This window comes from Dama dama, chromosome 3 (genome assembly GCF_033118175.1).
Source record: "Dama dama isolate Ldn47 chromosome 3, ASM3311817v1, whole genome shotgun sequence".
Classification (NCBI taxonomy): domain Eukaryota; kingdom Metazoa; phylum Chordata; class Mammalia; order Artiodactyla; family Cervidae; genus Dama; species Dama dama.
Genome location: NC_083683.1, coordinates 70,720,413 through 70,735,942, shown reverse-complemented (window position 1 = coordinate 70,735,942; position 15,530 = coordinate 70,720,413). Strand labels below are relative to the sequence as shown.

General features: G+C 49.0%; 1 protein-coding gene across 4 annotated transcripts in view; it reads right to left on the bottom strand.

Annotated features, from left to right (window-relative positions):
• MYO1A (myosin IA) overlaps positions 1–14,615 on the bottom strand; it is a 30,311-nt gene extending 15,696 nt beyond the window's left edge. The window contains exons 1-16 of one of the 4 annotated variants that reach the window (XM_061131889.1): positions 14,495–14,615; positions 13,888–13,923; positions 13,504–13,601; positions 11,722–11,898; positions 11,504–11,619; positions 11,154–11,248; positions 10,854–10,958; positions 10,510–10,556; positions 10,311–10,374; positions 10,011–10,109; positions 4,160–4,263; positions 3,894–4,041; positions 3,299–3,417; positions 3,138–3,224; positions 1,354–1,479; positions 1,091–1,195 (exon numbers count right to left, since the gene is read on the bottom strand). In XM_061131889.1, the coding sequence (XP_060987872.1) occupies positions 1,091–1,195; positions 1,354–1,479; positions 3,138–3,224; positions 3,299–3,417; positions 3,894–4,041; positions 4,160–4,263; positions 10,011–10,109; positions 10,311–10,374; positions 10,510–10,556; positions 10,854–10,958; positions 11,154–11,248; positions 11,504–11,619; positions 11,722–11,835 (1,329 nt within the window). In that variant the 5' untranslated portion in view covers positions 11,836–11,898; positions 13,504–13,601; positions 13,888–13,923; positions 14,495–14,615. Of the gene's footprint in view, positions 1–1,090; positions 1,196–1,353; positions 1,480–3,137; positions 3,225–3,298; positions 3,418–3,893; positions 4,042–4,159; positions 4,264–10,010; positions 10,110–10,310; positions 10,375–10,509; positions 10,557–10,853; positions 10,959–11,153; positions 11,249–11,503; positions 11,620–11,721; positions 11,899–13,317; positions 13,458–13,503; positions 13,602–13,887; positions 13,924–14,494 lie in introns of those variants that run through there. The other 3 variants (XM_061131896.1, XM_061131880.1, XM_061131906.1) reach the window with 3 other exon arrangements.
• Positions 14,616–15,530: the final 915 nt, after the last annotated feature.

The window sequence follows — 15,530 nt, the reverse complement described above, 5'->3', positions numbered from 1 at the left end:
TCTTCTTCCCTAACAGGTCTTTAGGGAATGCAGAGTGGAATTAGGTAAAGTTGCCCTCCCACTTCATCCACCAAATACCTCTCCCAACTGGTTATATGAATGAGGATATCCTTACAATCCTAGGCAGCTGTGGAGAAGCATCTTTATGAACTGATACAGAAAGGTCTCTTGTTGACTGGTGAGAGCAAGATGCAGAATGGGGTGTATTTGTGGCCGCTTGAATAAATATTGTGGGAAAATGTATTTACAGATTTTCTGCAGAAGGAGGCTGACTTCAGTTGCCTCTGGAGGGGAGGGAGAACTTAAAGGGGGTGGGAGGAAGACTTTTCTTTACGCACCTTTTTAAGCTTTTTGAATCTGGAAGCATGGGTACGATTTATTTACTTGATAATATAAGTTCTTAAAGTCAAAACATACAAAATTTTTTTAAAAACCTTTGAGTTGTGACCACATTGCCTGAAATGCTGCCATGGCAGGTCCCTGAGTTCACAAGGAACATTCCTGGGAGGCTTTGATGAGTGAGACACAGCCGTTCACACTTTGGAGTGAATTAGCTTTTCTAACACTTGGCCATAGAAAAACGGGGACCAGGGGAAGGAGTGTGGAAATTTTGAGCTACGGGGCACTTATGATGAGGAAGTCTGGCTACAAAAGACGACAGCAACATGAGTCCAGCCCGGAGGAGACAAAGGATTCTGATGTCAAAGAAGGGCACCAAAAGCGATGTGAGGGTGGCAAGCCAGGAGAAAAGCCCCTGCTAAATCTGGCTCCCAGTCTGCCCTGGGCCAAGCTCAGCTGTCGCCCCGCTTCTGTCAGGAGGCTTTCCCACTCCCACCTACCCCCAGACACCCTTCCATCAGTCTGCCCCTTCCTCGCCTGGCCTGGAGTGGAAGGGTGGGGAACTGGGGGCGGACAGCAGAGAGTTAGGGCTTCTTGGTAATGCTGGCATATTCAGCTGTGCAAGGGAAACTTTCTGTCCTTACTGTTCCCATCTGGGGACAATTGAGAGGAAATTGTGACAAAGGAGAAAAAGGTCTGGCATATGCCTTACATCATCTGAGAGAAAGGCAAGCAGGAAGGCTTCATTTACCTCTCTCTTATATTCCTCTTGCTCCTCTTTCAGTGTCATCTCTATGAACACCTGCTGTAGCTTCTCGTTGCAGTAGTTGATCACAAATTGCTCAAAGCTATTATCCTGAGGTGGGTACACAGGTTAGGGAGAGAGAGAGACCAGCTCAGCACAAAAACTCTTCCTCCATCTCAGCCTGGCCTCCCCTCTCCCACACCCCGCGTCGAGCTTGCCACCCCTCACCCCCAGGAAGCAGGGTGCTGAGGCTGCTGGAGCTCTCTCACCTCTAATATTTCAAAGCCATAGATGTCCAGAACCCCCATGACCTTCCTCTTCTCCCCGGTACCCACCTGGAGAGGAGGAAAAGATCCATCTGAGGACCAGCCCTCTGCACACGTGGCCAGGCCCCTCTGGATGGATGAGAGTGAAGCAGGGGGCAGACAGCACTTGAGTGAACTTGACCATGCTGGAGAGGAACTGGGGTGATTTCATGCTCCCTCTTCCTCTACGACCAGCTGGTCTTGAAGGACCAGCCAAGAGGGAGGAAAGGAGGGAAGGGAAGAGGCAAATAGATTCCAGGAAAATGCTCCCATGGCACAATGTAGAAAAACATGAAAATCTCAGGAAAATAACCATCCCTTATATGTGCGGAGCATTTTACAAGAAAATCCTAAGATCTTGTTTCATTAATCTGTATATCCCTATAAGGTGTGATGATTCCCTTTCTACAGACAAAAAAATCAAACTTCAAAAGAGCTAAGAGACTTCCCTGGTCCAGGGGTTAAGACTCCACGCTTCCGCTGCAAGGCGTGCAGGTTCAGTATCTGCTTGGGGCAGGAGGGTGGAGGGGAGAGCCGGCAGGGACTAAAATCCCATATGCTGCACAGTATAGCCAAAAAAAAAAAAACCTGAAAAACTGCCAAAAGAGTTAAGCATTTCCCCAAATCTAGATTCAAATCCTACTTTACCCTGCTGCCTTCCAGTAATTGGCGGCACTTTCACATACGTAATTTTTAAACAATAGCTCTATTTTGGCCTAATTTGTACACCATAAAATTTACCCTGTAAATGTATACAATTCGGTGATGTGGTTGTGTGTTTTTTTTTAGTATATTCAAAAAGTGTCCAACCATCGCCACTAAATTCCAGAGTATTTTCGTCACCCCCAAATGAAATACTGTACATGGACCCACTGGCAGTCACTCCCTATTCCTCTGGTAACCATGGACCTACTCCCCATCTCTCTGGATTTGCCTATTCTGGACATTTTATATAAATGGAGTCACATAGAACGCAGCCTTTGGGGTCTGGATTCTTTCACTCAACATGTTTCCAAAGTTCATCCATGTTGAGCTTGTATCAGTACCTCATGCCTTTTTATAGCCAAATAATATACCACTGTATGGATACACCACATTCATCAGATGATGTGCATTTGGGTTGTGTCCACTTCTTGGCTATTGTGAATAATGCCCCTATGAACGTTCATGCACAGGCTTTTATGTGGACATGTTTTCCATTCTCTTGGGTATATACCTAGGAGTAGAATTCCTGGATTATATGGTAATCACATACACAATTTTATCTGATCATCACTGATGGTTTAGTTGCTAAGTTGTGTCTGACTAGGCTCCTCTGTCCGTAGGATTTTCCAGGCAAGAATACTGGAGTGGGTTGCCATTTCTTTCTCCAGGGGATCTTCCCAACCCAGGGATCAAACCCAGGTCTCCTGCACTGCAGGCAGATTCTTTACCGACTGAGCTACCAGGGAAGCACTAAATTTAGTGATCCTCACTAAATCCTGGGAAACACGTAAATGTTAGTGTCTCATTTCCCAAATCAGGAAACTGAGGCTCAGAATCTTTGTGCAGCTGAAAGACCAGGCAGCTGATAGAGAATCCAGATAGTTGAATTTAAAAAAAAAAAAAAAGATGTATTTCCAAAACAACACAGTATCAAAAATAAGTAGATAAAAGAAAACACACTATCATTCTTTCTCTGTTCATCTCAAAACCCAAGGCATGGGGCAGGCAGAGGAGAGCATTGAGGAAGGAGGGCAATCCCTCACCTTGATACTCTCGTTGATGCGATTCACTAGCCAGTTGAAAAGTCGGCTGTAGATGTTCTTGGCCAGGGCGTCCCGGGCGTACTGAGCCTGGAGGGCGGGCTGCTGGTCAGCGAGAGCCACAGAACAGACTCCAAACCCAGCCTCCCCCGAGAGCCCCTCACCTGGGTGACGGTCAGTGCGGTGACCACCTTTTCTCTGGCCGTTTCCACGGTTCTTGAGCACAAAGCTCTCTCTAGTTCCACTGAATTCAAACCCACCAATTCCCCAATTTCTTGAACACCTGGGAGTGATGAGGAAATAAAACACGGCCTGAGAGAGGGTTTGCTCCCAGAGGAGGGAGGGTTGATACGTGAAACTGCTGGGGGCCTGCTGGTCCCGAGTCTTACTGGGAAAGTCCTTACAGCCCTTCCAGAATATGGCCTTGGAGGAACATCTGGGGAGAAGGAGGAGGACAGAAGGGAGATCTTGACACTTTGCATGTATCATCTCCTTTAATATGAGAATCTCTTGAAATGAGTGTAATTGTCCCCATTTTTGCAAAGAATCTACTGAGAATTCAGAGTCCCAGAACCAAGGTCTATGGAACATCCACACTTCACTCCAATATGTCTCACAGGGCATTCTGAATGAGTATTTTTGGGGAGGAACTCCTGAGTGGGCCGAGGGAGACTTAATCAGAGTGAGGTCTGTTATGCTGAAGACAGTGGGAGAACAGAAATTGCAGTAGGAGATTCAAGGAGCTGGTTGGGTGCAGACCTCTCCCATCACGGATGCCACTTGCTGGTACCCCATTGGCCTGGAACTCGTTGACCAGTTCCACGTTCCCCAGCTTCAGCACCAGGGCCGCCACCTCTAGCACCTGCCGAATCTCCTCCTCGGAGAAGCCGATCACAGTCATCGCACTCTAGGGAAGAAAGGAGAGTCCGGAAGCTGAACTTCAGGCCAGTCCAATGCCTGCCTCCCTTCCCAAAGCCACAGCCTGGACTCAGGGCATGGCCGAATGGCCCATCCTGGGTACCCACCTGGAGAACCTTGAAGTTGGCATCGTCATCCATGCCATCCACCCTGGACGTGTCCGGGTTCAGGTAGGCATAGCCACCTGGGTCCCGCTCAAGCTTCAGGGCCTCTGCAAGGACCAGCATCGGGGAAGGGTCAGTACCCGGGCTCTCTGAGTCCTCCGACCTTGACGCTCACGGCCCTTGCTCCGGGTTGGTTCACTCGTTTATTCAGAGGAGCCATCTTTGTTTTAGTTTCTCCCTGTGTCTTCTTTGTGTTGGGATCATTAATTCTTATGATTATAGACTACTTTTTAAAGTTGTATTTAGGGTTTGAAAGTGAAAGTCACTCAGTCATGTCCAACTCTTCACAACTCCATGGACTGTACCGTCCATGGAATTCTCCAGGCCAGAATACTGGAACGGGTACCTTTCCCTTCTCCAGGGGATCTTCCCAACCCAGGGATCGAACCCAGGTCTCCCATATTGCAGGCAGATTCTTTACCAGCTGAACCACAAGGGAAGCCCTAGAATACTGGAGTGGGTAACCTATCCCTTCTCCAGGGGATCTTCCCAACCCAGGAATCGAACCAGGGTCTCCTGCATTGCAGGCAGCTTTACCAGCTGAGCTACCAGGGAAGTGAGTTTTCATAATCCTTGAGGTTTCCCCCAACTTTTATGAAAGAAAAGCCTCTTTCTACTCTTCTCTCCGCCCTCAGGGCTCAAACAATAAACCCAGAAACGCAAACCTGTCATGCCGCTCAGTTCTCAGTGGTTCTGGGAGGACCAAGGCAAGGGAAGAAGGGTGAGCACCTACCTCCCACCCACCCCCGGCCTCCACACGTGGCCCATCGCCCAGATTGGGCATTCATTATTTGTTCCCAAAACGCCGACCAAGCTGCAGACACTATGTTCCCCACACCAGACCCCCTTTTGGAAGGTTTCCTCAGGCTGGGGCTGAGCCAAAAGGCTCTCCTGTGTTCCACACGGTGCATCCCTACCCCAGACCACATCTCACGGATTGGGTTTTGGGTTTTTTCCCTGTTCCTCTTACCAATGAACAGCTTGTGTGTTGGGGCTGTGCTTTTCATCTTCATATTCTGCATGCCTGACTGGCAGGCAAGAACTTTCTTTTAATAAATGAATCAAGGGAATGGACAAAGCCATTCATAGAGATGGGAAGGAAGGAGTTAATCATGGAGCTTGAATGGTATCAGTTATCTGTTACTCAAAAGATCTGAGAATTAGAGAGTGACTCTCAGAGTGGGGTTTAATGGCAGCTTCCCCTGAGACACAAATTTTGAAACAGGAGGCTGCTAAAGAGGGGCGTCTGGAAGGAGAATGAGTCAGAAAGGCCCTGGGATGACACCAGGAAGGGAGGCCCCACCCGGACTCAAATCAGTGAGCGAGAATCAGCCAGAGCAAGACTCCAGTGTCTGATTCAGACAAATTGAATACAATCAAGACTATTAAGCCAGGAGGGAAGATGATGCCTGTGGGGGCTCTTAAACCATAGAGATCTCCAGGAGGGTGAAAGGAGACAGGCACAAGTCCAGCACAGAATAACCAGAAATCAAAGCCATAAATTCTTAGGCATCAGATATCCATAGTGCCCACGGCCAGAGGTGGGATTTAGAGAGGAAACTCTGGCAGGGCTTAAAGTCCCATCAGACCCTGCAGTAAGGCCCAGCCAGCATCCAGGCTGAGATGGTCTCCTCCCTAAGGCAAAGCGTGGTGCTCCATGACTCCGCCTCGTAGCCAACTGCACAGCGTACTGGCAACAGCCACACTACACCGAGACGTATCTGCTCACACATCTGCCATCCCTAGAAGATGACTTCTTCAAGGAAAAGGTCCATGTCTTACTCAACTCTGTATCCTTAGAAGCTAGCAGGATGTTCAAGCATAGCAGATGTTCAAGAGGTGTTTGATGAATGACTGAATGGAACCTCCACAGAATTATCCAAGAAGAAAAAACCAAGGACAAGGTCATGGGTGAGACAGATATAGACCCAAAACAACTTCAACTAGAGCTCATTGAAAGTTCTTGAATACTTGTAACATCCTGTCCGATCTCCTGCTGAGCTGTGGATAAAGTCCCTTAAATTAAAGGTAGAAAAGCATGGCAGATGGAAATTAGTATTCTGTTTTTGAAGCCTGCTTGGGGAAAAAGAGGAGATTAGTCGCTAAATCATGTCTGACTCTGCGACCCCTTGAATTATAGCCTGCTGGGCTCCTCTGTGCATGCAATTTCCCAGGCAATAATACTGGAGTGGATTGTCATTTCCTTCTCCAAGGAATCTTCCTGACCCAGGGACTGAACCTGTGTCTTTTGCATCTCCTGCATTGGCAGGCGGGTTCTTTACCACTAGCGCCACCCAAGAAGCCAGGATGGGTCATGGTGGTGAGTTCTGACAAAGTGTGGTCCACTGGAGAAGGAAATGGCAAGCCACTTCAGCATTCTTGCTTTGAGAACCCCATGAACAGTATGAAAAGGCGAAAAGATATGAAACTGAAAGATGAACTCCCCAGGTCAGTAGGTCCCCAATATGCTACTGAAGAAGAGTAGAGAAATAACTCCAGAAAGAATAAAGAGATGGACCCAAAACAAAAACAACACCCAGTTGTTGATGTGACTGGTGATAGAAGTAAAGTCCAATGCTATAAAGAACAATATTGCATAGAAATCTGAAATGTTAGGTCCATGAATCAAGGTAAATTAGAAGGTCAAAGAGGAGATGGCAAGAGTGAACATCAACATTTTATGAATCAGTGAACTAAAACGGACTGGAATGGGCGAATTCAGATGACCATTGTATCTACTACTGTGGGCAAGAATCTCTTAGAAGAAATGGAGTAGCCCTCATAGTCAACAAAAGAGTCCGAAATGCAGTTCTTGGGTTCAATGTCAAAAACGACAGAATGATCTCTGTTCATTTCCAAGGCAAACCATTTGATATCACAGTAATCCAAGTCTATGCACCAACCAGTAACACTGAAGAACCTGAAGTTGAATGGTTCTATGAAGACTTTCTAGAACTAACACCCAAAAAAGATGTTCTTTTCATTATAGGGAACTGGAATGCAAAAGTAGGAAGTCAAGAGATACCTGAAGTAACAGGCAAATTTGGCCTTGGAGTACAAAATGAAGCAGAGTAAAGGCTAATAGAGTTTTGCCAAGAGAACGCACTGGTCATAGCAAACACCCTCTTCCAACAACACAAGAGAGAACTCTACACTTGGCCACCACCAGATGGTCAACACCGAAATCAGAATGATTATATTCTTTGCAGCCTAAGATGGAAAAGCTCTATACAGTCAGCATAAACAAGACTGGGAGCTGACTGTGGCTCAGATCATGAACTCCTTATTGCCAAATTCAGACTTACATTGAAGAAAATGGGGAAAACCACTAGACCATTCAGATATAACCTAAATCAAATCCCTTATGATTATGCAGTGGGAGTGACAAATAGATTCAAGGGATTAGATCTAATAGACAGAATCCCTGAAGAACTATGGATGGAGGTTCATGACATTGTACAGGAGGCAGTGATCAAGACCATCCCCAAGAAAAACAAATGCAAAAAGGCAAAATGCTTTTCTGAGGAGGCCTTACAAATAGCTGAGAAAAGAAGAGAAGCTAAAGGCAAAGGAGAAAAGGAAAGATATATCCATTTGAATGCAGAGTTCCAAAGAATAGCAAGGAGGGATAAGAAAGCCTTCCTCAGTGATCAATGCAAAGCAATAGAGGAAAACAATGGAATGGGAAAGACTAGATAATCTCTTTGAGAAAATTAGAGATACCAAGGGAACATTTCCTCCAAAGATGGGCACAATAAAGGACAGAAATGATATGGACCTAACAGAAGCAGAAGATATTAAGAGGTAGGAAGAATACACAGAAGAACTATAAAAAAAAAAAAAAAAGATCTTCATGACCCAGATAATCATGATGGTGTGATCACCCACCTAGAGCCAGATATCCTGGAATGAGAAGTCAAGTGGGCCTTAGGAAGCATCACTACGAACAAAGCTAGTGAAGGTGATGGAATTCCAGCTGAGCTATTTCAAATCCTAAAAGATGATGCTGTGAAAGTGCTGCACTCAATATGCCAGCAAATTTGGAAAATTCAGCAGTGGTCACAGGACTGGAAAAGGTCAGTTTTCATTCCAATTGCAAAGGCAATGCCAAAGAATGTTCAAACTACCACACAATTGCACTCATCTCACACACTAGGAAAGTAACGTCCAAAATTCTCCAAGCCAGGCTTCAACAGTACGTGAACCATGAACTTCCAGATGTTCAAGCTGGTTTTAGAAAAGGCTGAGGAACCAGAGATCAAATTACCAACATCCGGTGGATCATCGAAAAAGCAAGAGAGTTCCAGGAAAACATCTACTTCTGCTTTATTTTCTAAGCCAAAGCCTTTGACTAAGTGGATCACAACAAAACTGCAGAAAATTCTTCAAGTGATGGGAATACCAGATCACCTTACCTGACGCCTGAGAAATCTGTATACAGGTCAAGAAGCAACAGTTCTAACAGTTAGAACAATTAAAACAGACTGGTTCCAAATCGGGAAAGGAGTATGTCAAAGCTGTATATTGTCACCCTGTTTATTTAACTTATATGCAGAGTACATCACACGCTATGCCAGACTGGATGAAGTACAAGCTGGAATCAAGATTGCCGGAAGAAATGTCAATAACCTCAGAAACACAGATGACACCACCCTTACGGCAGAAAGTGAAGAAGAACTAAAGAGTCTCTTGATGAAAGTGAAAGAGGAGAGTGAGAAAGTTGGCTTAAAACTCAACATTCAGAAAACTAAGGTCATGGCATCCAGTCCAATCACTTTAAGGCAAATAGACGGGGAAACAATGGAAACAGTGAGAGACTTTATTTTGGGGGGCTCTAAAATCACTGTGACAGAGAAGGCAATGGCACCCCACTCCAGTGTTCTTGCCTGGAGAATCCCAGGGATGGGGTCGCACAGAGTCGGACACGACTGAAGTGACTTAGCAGCAGCAGCAAAATCACTGTGAATGGTGACTGTAGCCATGAAATTAAAAGACGCTTGCTCCTTGGAAGAAAAGCTATGACCAACCTAGACAGTATATTAAAAAGCAGAGACATTACTTTGCCAACAAATGTCCATCTAGTTAAAGCTATGGTTTTTCCAGTAGTTATGTATGGATGGGAGAGTTGGACTATAAAGAAAGCTGAGCACCAAAGAATTGATGCTTTTGAACCGTGGTGTTGGAGAACAGTCTTGAGAGTACCTTGGACTGCAAAGAGATCAAAACAGTCAATCCTAAAGGAAATAAGTCCTGCATATTCTTTGGAAGAACTGATGCCGAAGCTGAAATTCCCACACTTTGGCCACCTGATGTGAAGAACTGATTCTCTAGAAAAGACCCTGATGCTGGGAAAGATTGAAGGCAGGAGGAAAAGGGGATGACAGAGAATGAGATGGTTAAATGGCATCACCGACTTGATGGACATGAGTCTGAGCAAGCTCTGGGAGTTGGTGAAGGAAGGATAGGAAAGCCTGGCATGCTGCAGTCCATGGGGTGGCAAAGAGTCAGGCACTACTGAGTGACTGAACTAAATTGGGGAAAAAGGAACCAAGGCAGTTCAGAGAAGTAAGAGTGGTGAAGGGGTAAGAAGGCTTATTCCTAGACTAAAACCCCAGAAACGGAAGGGAACACAGAAGTCAAGGGATTTGTTCCCAACAGCGGGCAGGTGAGAACAGGGTAGGAGTGCCCTGAGAGTCCAGGGAAGATGGCTTTAGGGATCCAGAGGGGCCCAAGGGTTCTGGGGCTTGCATGGAGGCTGAGGATGTTCTGCTGCATGTCAGGGGCTGGCACCTACTCAGTAGCTCTGCGTCTGCTCCCATCAGGAGCTGATAGAAGATGTGGAAGTTCCTTTCTCCTTCAAGTTGCTTCACCACACGGGATTTCTCAAGCAGATCTGACAGAAAATTCGAAAATAATGTTCTGAGGATCTGGGACGTACCACAACTTCCCTCTAATTCCATCTTAATCCCTGGTGTTCCCAGTGGTTGGGAAGCCTGTTAGTCTAACCTTCCTCCTTCCTGCAGCGGTAGATTAGCAGGAAGGGACACCGTGGGGCGTGTGGGAGAGGGGGGTAAGTGGGGCGGGAGACACGTACAGTTCGTGATGACGCCACCGAGGGGGGATCCCTTGAAGTCAAACTCAATATCCATGTATTTTCCCTTCAGAGAGCAGAGAGAGAGAGAGACTTGGCTTCCGCCTTTTCTCATCACTCTGTCCAGGAGGCATCTGGGCCATGTTCCTCCCTCTCAAGACCCCACACTCTCTCATCCCAGGCCAAGGAGATGTTCACTCACAAATCGAGAGGAGTTGTTGTTGCGAATGGTCTTGGCGTTGCCAAAAGCTGTGGAGATGAGGGGAGAAGGAGTTAGGTGGCTGAGGGCAGAAGAAGGACTCCAGGGACAGGAAAGGGGGACGGTCCTCCAGCCATCAGGCCAGTCTCAGATTTTTCAGGCTGAACACAAACAGTGATTTCGGGAACACGGGGGATGGTGGGGGGGACAGTGATCTTGGGAACACAGGGGATGGGGGGGACAGTGATCTCAGGAACAGAGGGGTGGTGGAGGGGGACAGTGATCTCGGGAACACGGGGGATGGTGGGGAGGGTTGGGGTGGGGAGGACAGAGGCCGGACTCCTCACCCTCCAGCACGGGGTTTGACTGAAGCAGTTGCTCCTTCACTGAGTTCACCTGCTCCCCTTTCCCGCAGACGGCCGCCACGTAAGACATCACTAGCTTACTAGCCTCTGCGAGAGAAAGCCCCGCGTGGATCCCCACCGCTGCCCCTAACCTCCCTCACTGCAGCACCTCACCCCATTCAGAGAAACCCAGGAAGGAACTTCAGGGCTTGGGGGCAGGCCTGGGTCTGTCTTGGAGAGAGACGAGGAGGCAGTTCCCGCGGCGACCCCACGGCGTGCCCGGCCCCTCTCCCGGCGCCTCACCCGTCTTCCCAGCGCCACTCTCGCCCGTGATGAGGATACACTGGTCTCGGTCCTGGTCCCTCAGCGACTGGTACGCCATGCTTGCCAGTGCATAGCTGGCAGGGAGGAAGTGGGTGATGACTAGCGTGGGGTCAGCTTAAGACACCGTCTTTCACGCGATCCTCAGACCCATCCGCCCTCCCCGCATGGGCCAGACTGTGGCAAACAGCTGGCCTAGTAAGAGGCCTCCAAAGGGCCCAGGGAGGAAGGGGCAGCTGGAGAGCCTCCTTCGGGAGAAAGGATGGAGGAAATGAGGCTGCCTCGTCACGGCGCGCTGGGCCCTGTCACCTTCCCCCGGCGCCTCCACTCACATATGCGGCTTCAGCTCATAGAAGCTATAGTCCCGGTATTTGGCGACAAACTCCAGGTCGTAGATGGGCAGTGGTTGGTAGGGATTCACCGAGACCAACACGTTCCCAATGTAGGTCTGCAGTTGGGGGAGATGATGGATGAGCCAGGGTGGGTCTGGGAAAGACCTGGGGACTCTCTGGCCACACATCCACAGCCAGGGACACCCATGGGCACTCACATAAATCTCCTTCTTTTCATAGCGCAGCTGGAGGTTCCTGATCAGAGACTCCTGCTCCAGGGGTTCCAGGAGCACAAGGTCCTCCACCCCCACAGAACCTTCCAGAAGGGTCATGTCCAGAGGCGCTATTGGTCGGGATCAGTTTGCTGGTGTCTGCTCAGCTTTCGCAGCCAGTAACTATGTAGGGGAGGAAGGCAGAAGGACCTAAGAGACCCTTCCCCTCCCCCTAGTCCTGGCCCCGGAGAGAGCCCCTGGCCCACTGGAAGAGGCCTCCAGACCAGCCCAAGCTAATGTGGGGATTGCAGGGAAGCCGGGGTGGGAGGGAGACTCCGCTCCCTGAATTAGGGTTGGTGGGTGTGACAGGACCACCTGCCTCCAAGCCCCAGGGTAAAGAAGGCCCCCAGTAGGTGGCAGTTGTGGGGGGGCATCCTTGTGCTGCAGAGGGGAGGGCTGGGGAGGGAGGGAAAGCAAGGCTCCCTCCCTCCATCACTGGGGCCCCGGCCTGAGTCCAGGTTCCCTGACTCTGTGCCCCATCTCCCTCCCGACTCCTTGCCTCTCACAGAGCCTGTTTCCTCACCCGGCACACCCATACTCATTTCCAGGATTGCTCCAAAGTTTTCCCTCACCTCTCACTGTTACAGTGAGATTCATTTTTTAAATGGGGCCTGGACAAGGTGATGAGCCCCAGGACAGAGGCAGGAGCTCCCCCATTAAAGGCTGGAGTGCCCCCAAAGAAAATGAAAATGAGATTTGTTTTCCCCAACAAGCAAGCAGCGGTCGGGAACTTTGGATGTGCCTCCTCGTCTGTCCCTGTTTTTCAATCTCTATCTCCAGCATTTACATCCACGACCTTAAGCTTCTGGCATGGACTTTGCCCCAGAGGGACACACCTAGCCTTTCAGTAACTGGTGGGAACCAGCAAGGAAAGCAGAGTGGGAGAGGCTCGGCCCCAAACGGTAGGCACACGGCAGGTGCTCCCTAAGGAGGAAACCCAACCCTCCTCAGTCTTTCTTGTGGGGCTGAGTAGGCGGGGTGCAGGACAGAGCTATTAGCACAATGGTCAGCGCCACTCCCTAACAGGAGTGAAATAGCCACATCCTCCTCTCCCGCATCGCTGAACCTGAGCGGGGGAAGGGCGGAAAGCCAGAAGGGCGGTGGGGCAACAAGGGAACACAGGCCGCCTTCTCCCTCCGCGCTGCGTTCTCCAAGCTCCAGGAAAATCGAGCGCTTGTCACTTCCTGTAAAGTCACAACCGAGGGAGCTGCGAGAATACCGATTACAGCAGCCAGCAGCGATCAGGTAGCAAATGCTATGGGCCGGGCAGGCTTTGAGGACCTTGCACATACTCATTCATTCGCTGCTTACAGTATCTCCAGGAGGCAGATACTATCATCACCCCACATTTTCTCCATTTGAGAAAAAGTTAAGATTTTAAATAACTCAGCAGGCAAGGTAAGAAGCAGAAGCAGGGCTGTGAAGAAGGCATCTTTTGATTTAGGTTTGAAAGGAATAAGATTGGAGGCTGGGGCGCAGGGGAGAAGCCCCCACACAGGGCACCCTCAGATATGAAGAGTAACTGGTTAAGGCGGGACTCACCCCACGCTGGAAGCAGGGTGTAACTTCAGCGTCAGAGAATGGTAGATGAAATCCCAGTGTGACAGGAAGGGGGCATAGGAGACCCAGGCCCCCAGGGTGCAGAGGCGTCCTCCTTAGTGGGAGCTGTCCATGGTGTCGGAAAAGGAGAGATTCTGCCCCACACTAGCCTGCGTCCGCGGTGCTGACCTTCCTCTGTGCTGCCTCCTCCAGCCAGGGCTCCCCGTGCCAGTCCAGCCAGGCGAGGCAGAGACGACCGCTCAGCACAAAGTCCGAGGCTGTTCCTGCTGAGGGTGTGGCTCGCTTAACCCTTCACAGGCCTGCAGCCCCAGAGGGAGACGCTTGGCCACAGGACAAAGGCCCCTCTGGGTAGGAAAGGGTATCTGGCTGGCCTGAGCAGAGGGGTTGAAGCAGAGTTCTGGCTCCACCACCACCCCCCAAATTTGGAAATGAGGGCAGAAGGAGCAGACTTTACTGCCAAGGAAGAGCCCCTTGAAATCAGGAATTTTGTCAAAGAGGAGGAGAGGCTGTGGCGTCTTCCGACCAAGGAAATAGCACCTCCCTCACACCTACCTTTATCTTATTGGGAGCCAGGGTGTATTGGTGACACTGTTGGAGGAACAGACAAAGGCAGACAAAAAAGCAGACAAACCCCCAAGTTTCTCTCCATTTGCCTCCAAGTTAGGGACAACACCCAACGTTGTATTTATTCGGTTCCACTGAACTCCCACGGCTGTCTTCTCACTGAGTTACCCCACCCTGTGAAGTGGGCAGTGCAGAATCACTCCCCCAAAAAGGACAATGAGAGGCAAACACCGAGGCTCAAAGAGGTCACACGATGAGCCCGGAGTTCCGCAGACAGCAGGTGGCAGAACCGGAAACAGGACGCAGATTCCTGAGCCCAAGCTGGCCAGAGATTCCGGCATGGGCCAGTTCTGGTGTTTCTCTCCATACTCCTTCTTCTGTGCTAGAATACTGAGTAGTAGCCTGGGTGCTGTTTCCTGGGCACTAACTTAGCTGGAAATCACTGCCTCCACTAGACAAGAAGCATATAAAATCCCCTTTGCCACGGTACCTCTTCATCCACCCAGGAAAATTCCTAAACAGCAGGCTCCCCATCCCCACCATCCTCCCTCCTAATAATGCATAAAGAGCAAATCAGGTAATCACAAACACTTACCTGAAGATAGAGACTTGATTCTCCAACTCCCAGCCACAGCTGCTTGGCTCAAAGTCCACACTCTATTGCTCTCACGGCACTTTGCGAAAGCCTGGCCCATCAGCAATTCCATTATGAACCTGCCCTTACATAATTTATTGACCTACTATATATATATTTGAAGGGGAGAAATGGCAAGAGGCAAGAAAGAAAGAGAAAGCTGGGTGGAAGTGACATCAGAACATCATTCCGTGGATGAGTAGGGCTGTATCACAGCAGAGGCAGAAGTGACTAAGGATCCCCTCTTTTGCAGTGGAGGAGATACCTGGAGTGGGAAACCACTTTTCCAGGATCGTACCATCGCAGACGTGGCAGAGCCAAGACCAGAACCCAGGCCTCATGTTCTCCAGGCCAGGAATCTGCAGCTGCCTGCAGTGAGGTTCATGTATGTTCACCCATGGACTTGTTTATTGAGTGCCTACTTTGTGCTCCCATGAGAGAATTGACTCTAAAATGAGATAAGAAAACTCAGGCTTAGAAGAGGGCATGAATGTCACAGCTAGGGTGACCAACCACCCTGGTTTGTCTAGGATCTGAGATGAGTTTTCTGGACATGAGTATTTGAGTGCTAAAACCCAGAAAGTTCTTAGCAAACAAGAACAAGTGGATCAGTCTAAATTAAGAAGGTACAAAATACACACCTGACCCAGCCGGGATTACAAGATCTGTCAGCATTCTTGGGGTGGGGAGGAGACCCAGGGGGATGCAGGATCCTCATCTCCTGCTTCTCAGGAAAACTGAAGCAACTGGAGCTTAAATCCCCTTCCCTCTCCCAGCAAAATTTCTAGTCTGTGTAAGGGACGTGAGGGAAGTTTTTGGGGTGATGGAAATGCTCTAGATCATGACTTTGGCGGTGGTTACAACTGTTTCCATTTGTCAGACTCAGTAAAATTTAAAACTAGAGAATTGTATCATTTTATAAACTATACTTCAGAAAGACCGCAAAGAGGAACCAGAAGCAGCAGCCATTCTAAACCCTTGGACGCCGATTTCTGAG